This window comes from Rhinolophus sinicus, linkage group LG18, assembly GCF_036562045.2.
Source record: "Rhinolophus sinicus isolate RSC01 linkage group LG18, ASM3656204v1, whole genome shotgun sequence".
Classification (NCBI taxonomy): domain Eukaryota; kingdom Metazoa; phylum Chordata; class Mammalia; order Chiroptera; family Rhinolophidae; genus Rhinolophus; species Rhinolophus sinicus.
Window position 1 is genome coordinate 6,785,685 of NC_133767.1, and position 7,555 is coordinate 6,793,239.

General features: G+C 53.7%; 1 protein-coding gene across 2 annotated transcripts in view; it reads right to left on the bottom strand.

Annotated features, from left to right (window-relative positions):
• The window catches only part of SHISA9 (shisa family member 9), a 219,742-nt gene extending 212,489 nt beyond the window's left edge, over positions 1 to 7,253 (bottom strand). The window contains exon 1 of one of the 2 annotated variants that reach the window (XM_019750674.2): positions 6,231 to 7,253. In XM_019750674.2, the coding sequence (XP_019606233.2) occupies positions 6,231 to 6,916 (686 nt within the window). In that variant the 5' untranslated portion in view covers positions 6,917 to 7,253. The remainder of the gene's footprint in view (positions 1 to 6,230) is intronic. The other variant, XM_019750675.2, reaches the window with a different exon arrangement.
• Between the last annotated feature and the right edge of the window lie 302 nt (positions 7,254 to 7,555).

Here is a 7,555-nt window from a genome sequence, read left to right on the forward strand (position 1 = left end):
TCCAATTACAGTGAGCAAATAAAGGACCCCAACATTTCTGAATAGAATTCAGTGTCCCAGCATCTTCCTTCACAGCTTCCAAGGGGCCACAAGGTCTAAACTATGTTCTGACTCTTAAACACGTGACTAGGATTCGTAAGCATTTCCTCTTGCACCAGAACCATCATTTATTTTTCAAGATCGCAAGAGCCAGGGGCACGCGATAACTTTCTGGATTAGTGGTTACACCAGTGTGGACATTTGTCAAAGCTCATCGAACTGTACACTTAAAATGTGTAAACTATACCCCAATGAAGGTGACTTTTAAAATTCAAGGACTTAGTGCCCGGAGAGAAGCAAACATATCCTGCAAAGAAAAATAATTTGGAGACTTTTCCGTGGCTAATAGTATATGCATGCATGCGCTCCCCCAGCCTGGGAGCTGATTGAAGCCACAGGGTAACCTCAAATGTATCAGAAGAGGAGGAAGTAGAAGGGAAGTTGGAAGAAGAGAGAAAAGGCAAGAGAAGGGGGGACATTTATGATTTGATGCCATTTCTTTGCAAAGGACTCCCGCTCTCCTGAAGTGTGTTTGAAAAACACACAGGACACTGTGCTACCGTGTTTCCCTGAAAATAAGACCTCGCCAGACAATCAGCGCTAATGCGTCTTTTGAAGCAAAAATTAATATAAGACCCAGTCTTATTTTAGCATGAGACCAGGTCTTATATAACACAATTATAAGAACTGGACTTATATTATTTTTGCTCCAAAAGACACATTAGAGCTGATGGTCTGGCTAGGTCTTATTTTCGGGGAAACAGGGTATGTAACTTGCCGCTTGGATTTCTGATTCTGTTTGAAGGTGGGAAAAAATAATGTCGTGTGTTCCCTGCTGGCTGCAAGGGTAGAGAGCTTCAAACACGCCTTCCTGCCCCCGAGGTCATTTCTCATCAGCGCCTCCGCCAAGAGGGCTGGCCCTGCCAAGGGCAGAGGCAGAACACACTGTTAGTCTTGCTCTTTCTTACAGCTGCTCCTTGAACTGGACCCAAGGATGTGCTGGAATTTGCAGGGCATGGAGCCCTCTGTGATCTGAGACGCCTGAAGTCCTGCACGTTTGTGCTCCAAGGCAGTGCAGCCTAGTGGTCAAGGACCTCTGCTCTGGCCTCACACTGCTTGAGTTTGAAGTCCAGCCCCTCCAGTCACCAGGGGGGCGTCTTCACCCTCTCCCAAAGCCATGTGTGCTTCTTAAAAGGCAGACTGTCATCAGGCCCATCTCCCTGGGGAGCAACATGAAATTAACTGGGAATTTACACACAAGCCTCCAGCAGAAGAGCAAAGCCAGCAAAGGTTTCTTCAACATGATCTAGGCCAACACTTTGTCATGCATTTATGCATTTATGGAGACGGAGACGTCATCTCCCGTCCTGAACCTGCCACCCCCTCCTGCTAAGAGTAAGTGCAAGTCTGGAGAAGTTATGAGATTTGGCCAATGTCACGCAGCTAAATATACACAGCAGAGCAACAGCAAGGTACTGAGTTCCAGACTACAACATTATCCTCTTCAGTAGACAAGGGCTAGGAAATTCTATTAATAAGGATGATGATAAAAGGGGAATAGTCACTCAACAGTGACCCTGTGACAGGCCTGTGCTAAGAGCTTTCCAAGCCCAGTCTCAGTGAATCTTTACACAGGCCTATGACATAGGGATCATCATTATCTCTTAAGTTCTTATTCTTACAGATAAGAACTTAAGACTCAGATCAGAGAGGTGAAGTAAGTTTCCCAAAGTCACACAGCTATTAAGTGGCAGAGCTGGGATTGAATCTGGGGCCAGTGGCTGGAGCCCATGCCGTTCAGATCAACCTAACTGCCTCTCTAGGGATTGCAGATCACATTATTAAGTGAATTGCGTGGGGGTGGCCACTGAGGTGAACTTGAGAGCTTCCTAAATGGGGCAGTCAGCAGTCAGTAGCAATCAATAGTTGCCATGCGAAAATGCAGTGTTGCCAGATCTACCAATCTCTCAAGAGAACTCAGACATCTGGATTTCTGTGTGAACCTTCCCAGGTTTTAAACACTGGCAATGGGTTCTAAGTTGGTTTTAAAACACTGCATATAATAGAGACTAAAGAGATTTCACAGCCAAATGCAGTGAGCCTTGACTGGACCCTGGTTTGAAACATTGAGCTCTAAAAGACATTTTTGGTATGACTGGGAAAATGTTTATATGATTGGACATTTGATGATACTGTGGAATTGTTGTTTTTCTTGGGTGTGACACTGGAATTGTGTGATTTGGGAGCATGTCCTTGTTCTTAGGAGATCCATGCTGAAGCATTTACGGACAAGGTGCCACATCTACAACTTATTTTCAAATGCTTCAGCCAAAAAACAAAGAAAAAAGAGAGGGAGGGAGGGGAGGAGAAAGGACTGTTTAGAGAGAAAGAGAGGCAAGCAGCAATAAAGCAAATATGACAAACTACTAATAACTGTTGAATCTAGATTAGTAGTTCTCAGCTGAGGGTGATTCTGCCCCAGATGACATCTGGCTATATCTGAGGGCATTTTTTACTGTCACAACTGGGTTGTGTGGTGGGTGCTACTGGCACCTAGTGGGTAGAGTCCAAGGGTGTTGCCAAACATCCTTCAGTGCACAGGACAGCCCCCAACAGCAAAGAATTTTCCAGCCCCAAGTGTCAATATGGCTGAGGGTGAGACACCGTGGTCTAGAGCTACTGAAGTTCCTTGCGATTATTCTTTCAAGTTTTTTGTATGCTTACCATGTTTCACCGTAAAAAAAAAAAAATGAAGGAAAACTTAAAAATAAAAAAATAAGAAGACGTAAACAGCTATACCTTGCAGACCAAACAACATATGTCTGCAGGGTTGGGTCCCCATAGCTGGCCATTGGTAGTCACTTCTCCCGATAAATCATGGTTGAATGTAGCTGCTGCAACAGCTGCTGAGTGAGCACCTGTACAGTTCTTACAATGTCAACTGCAAGGCCCCACCCCCACCCCCACCTTCCTGGAATTACTGTCTTTCTCCTACTTTCTGTCCTCATCAGCCCAAAAGGAAGCAGGCAACACGCCTAGGACGCTGAGCCTGAAAACTCACATTACAGAGGCCTCTTCTAGGAAAACACAAGCGCACTGGTCACCAGGGGCAGTCTGTGACACGGAGCAGCAATGTGCTGTTAAGTCTTGGGAAGGGAGGTGCTTTCAGGGAAGATGAGAACAAACCCTTCATCTCAGTGACCCTCACACCCCGAGACAAAACAAATGAAGAAGCGTGGCCAGCACACTAATTTCACCTGGAAGCTACCTTATCGCCTCTCTGAGCCCAAGCTTGGCAAGCCGGCCCCACCCAAGCATCCCTGACACCTTAAAGGCTAAAGAGCCCATTGCTCTGGCTGAGACTAGAAACAGTGAACGGCATAAGCTATGCAAGGTGCACCTGGAGGGTACTTGGGGCAGCCCTAGCACCGCAGAAATACATACAAAGGCTACCTACTACGTGCAGAAAACAAGCAACAGAATGTAAATAAGAGCTACCTTGGATTGATTCATCCATCCCCCAGCCCTGAAAAACATTCCCAAACCCAAGAACAGTCTTATAGTGCGGGCCACTTTTTATCAGCCATTGGAGAAGGTTATTAAAATGCAGATTTGGGGGTGGGGGAGGCCCATCCAGACCTCTCGATTTAGAATCTCTCTGGATAGAACTCAAGAATGCATTTTAGGAAGCTCCCCCAAACTCTCATGCTCACTCCATCTGAACACGTCTACCCCAGACACAATGGAAACCAGAGGACTAGGTAGGGCACAATCTTCTAACTATGACCTTGGACAAGCCATGCAATCTGAGCCACGAGTTTCTCCTCTGTGAGTGGGAATTCAAATAGCACCAGTGTCATCGGGTAGTTGTGAGAACTAAACAATGCTTACACACACACACACACACACACACACACTCGTGCAGTACCTGGCACCCAGAAGTGTGCTCAACAAATGTTACTTTTTTCCTTCACAGTGATTGGCTGTAAAGCCTGGCGAGCTTTACAAAAGTACAGCCGCTCAGGCCCTCCCTCTAAAGATTTTAATTAACAGTCTATGGTGAGCCCTAGGGTGACTGTTGTTGTTGTTGTTGCTGCTAAGCATTCTAGATAATCCTAAACAGCGGTCAGAGTTGAAAATGACACCTTGGAAGCTGACTGTAAAAATCAACTCTTCTTTGTCTTTGGGTGTATGTACTTGCACTCTGTCCTGGAATTCCCAAAATGTGTACAAGGCAAGCCAGTGTTGAGGCTGTTACCAGAGGACTGGATGCCGGGCTGCAACCGGCTGGGCTGCAGTGATTCGTTTTCCCCTGACGGAGCTACCAGGGGGCAGTGCCAGGAAGTTGAGCCCCTGCTGGGCACTAGGGTACCTGGTGGAGTGCTGTCTCCACAGGAACAGCAATTCTAGGGGCGCCTGAAGCTACCTCTCCCAGAGGCGCTCTAAGGTTAGCTTTTCTCCCACCTTCCCATCTCCTTCCCCCTCCAAAAGCCCCACCACCACCACCACCACCACCGAAGGTTCCTTTTAAGCGCTGGTTTGTAAGGAAAGTGCTCCGTCAAGATTTCAGCAGAGGAAGGAATCTGCAAGGCAGCTTACCTATCCCTGGGCAAATCTCTCCCTGCCTAGGAGAGGCTCACTGCTGCAGTCCCGTTTCTTTATCTTAGCCTCATCTTAACACCGACCCTGGGAATCCATGGCGATGGCGGAGACTGCGGGAAGTGAAACCACCCGGCCACGGGTGGGGGTGGTGACAGGGCACCTTGGGGTGGCAGGAGACGGGCAGGGCCACCACTGCACTCTTTTAGTAGGTCAGGGATTCCTGAGTCCCCTCGGAGCTTACTTCTATGCGGCAAGACCCCATCATCCATCCACACTCCCTGCTGACCCAAACCGAGAGGAACTTCCTCACTTCGACCCCCAAATCCTGCCCCTCCGGAAGAAAAAAAAAGTCATCGATCCTCTGTGTATAAATAGAAAATAATTACTAGTGAGGTAGTGATGTTCCTTCGCCTATTTTTGCTGGGTCTCTTTGTTCAGATTTTTTAGGCAGGCGCCCAGAGCGCGTGCATAACACACGCGCACACACAGGCTCTCGGCGGAAGTGTGGTTTCAGTGTTTGTATGTGGACGGGGGACACATGGTGACCACGTTGGCCTTACTCAGAAAAGAGGATAAAGCTTGGCCCCAGCCATGCAGATGTTCGCAGGCCGCCTGTCGCTCTTCAACCCTCCCGCCCAACCTCACACCAACAACCCCTGGCCTCTTCCGGGTCTGGGGCTGCGTCCTCGCCGCTGCGTCCTCGCCTCCAAAGTTACTGGGTTGTGAGAATCAATTTAGACACTTAAAAAAAACAAGCAAAAGGCAAATAGCTCCATTAATCCCCAAATGCCTTCTCCCATCTGCTGCGCCTTGCTCGTGCTGGGACTTGCATAATGAATTAAGCAAACGGGAAAGTTGATGAATCAGGGTGTCTGGGGGGTGAGGGCACGTGGGGCGGGGGCTCAGGCCCCTGAAGTCCACGCCAGCCGCTTCAAGGGGCGCAAGGAGAGGTAGCGACAGGGGGGCCGGGCGAAGGAGTTAAGAGGGGCCAGGGGCAGCCGATGTCCGGATTGCAGAGACCTGGCAGCTCAAGGAGGCGGCAGCTCCAAGCAAGGCTTTTGTTCTCACCCTCCCCGGCCTCTCCACCTCCTTCGCCTCCTTTTAGCGAGCCGTACGAGTTGCAGGCGGCACACACTCCTTCCCTCCTTCCCTCCCTCCATCACACACGCGCGATGGGGCTCACACACGCCCCCCTTCCCTTTCTGGCTCTCCCGCTGGCCTCTGTTTACCGAGAAGCTAGAATCTGGAACCCGAGGGTGGACCCCTCCCCAAAACCCAAGACTTAAGGGCCTCGGGCTCAAGTCCGCTTTAATCCTCGGCGGAGGAGGAGAGACGCAAGGAGCGTGAGGGACAGCAGAGACCCCCACCCACCCAAACACACACACACACACAAGCTCATCTCCACACCTGTGCGGGGCCCAGCGCCCCCTCTCCGCGCTCAGAACCTAAGTTGGCTTCTCCGGTGACATTCCACCGTGACATCCCCCGGCGGAGAGGATGGGGGTGGGGGCGCCATTGCCTGGGGAAGGTGGAGAGGGGAGCAGAGGGAGAAGAGCACCCTGAGGGGAGGACGAGGGGAGGCAGCCCACCTGGACATGTGCTCCCTTTGGGGCCGGTGCGCTTTCTCCAGCCCCAGCTTCGTGAAGATGCCAACGAGAACCATGACGGCCACCACCCCGCAGATGATATAAACGATCAAGTTGGTCTTGTCCTTGGTGGGGTCGTGCAGGGGGTCGTCCTTGCGCGCGGGGGGCTTGCCGGTGTTGAGCCAGAGAGGAGTGTCGTAGTTGGTGCAGGTGCTCTGGTTCAGTCGCCGCTTCTTAAACGTGCAGCAGAACCGGAAGCCACAAGTCCCGCAGCAGAAGATGAAGTCGCCCGAGCTGCAGTTGAACGGCGGGTCCCACTGGCCCATGACATCGAAGTAGCCCCGGCAGAAGTCCGGCGTGGGCGCCCGGGTCGGGGGCGCGTCCGAGACCCCCACGCCCTCGCCCGCCTCTCCGGAGGCGGCCCCGGAGCGGTTGCCCCCCGTCAGCACCACCACGCCGCCCAGCTGCGCCAGCTGCCCGAGTCCCGCTCGCTCCTGCGCCCGGCACACGCGGGCGCACAGCTCGGCGAGGAAGCAGCCAAGGAACAGCCGGAGGACGCGGCGCATCGTGTCTCCCAGCCCGGACTCGGCCGCTCGGCCACCGCTGGAGCCACTGCAGCCGCCTCTTGAGGCGCGGCCGAAGCTGCCGAGGCTGCTGCCAGGGGCTGCGAGCCGCCGCGGGCCGCACATGCAGGGAGCGGCGCGGGGCGCTCGGTGGTCGGCGGCCACTGCGCTCGGCTCAGCCCGCGTTCGCCTCCAGCGCGCAGCGCGCGGAGGGGCTGGCCGGGGAGGAGCGCGCCGGGCGGGGCGGGGGGAGGATGCGCGGGGGCAAGCGCGGAGTGCAGGTCCGGCTGGCTCTAGGGGGAGGCGGGGGCCGGAGAGCAGGGACGGGGAACAGTCGGTCTGTCCGAGCCTCCCCTCCGCGGGTGGCTGGGGACTCACCGCCCAGCGCCTGCTCGCAGGATCCCTCTCACCTCTTCAGCTCGCTAAGTGCGCTGGAGAGAGCGAAGCGACACTTGTGGAATGAAGGGAGGGCAGGAGGGAAGGGGGAGGGGGAGGAGGGCGGGCAGAGAAAGCGCGGAATGCAGGGGGGCGGGCACTAGCTCGAGAGGGGCGGGGGCGCTGGAGGTGACTTGGGCGGGCGGGAGCGAGTTGGGGGGCGTGCAGAGCCGAGCCAGGATGGCGGGCGGGCAAGAGGGAGCTTCGCGGCCGCGGAGGGAACAGCTCGGATTTCCCGGCAGGTGGAGGACGACGGCGGGACCTCCCGCGCCCTCTCTGGGCGCGAGGCGCGGCTAAGACCTGTTCCCGGCGCAGAGGCGGCTCCGCCCG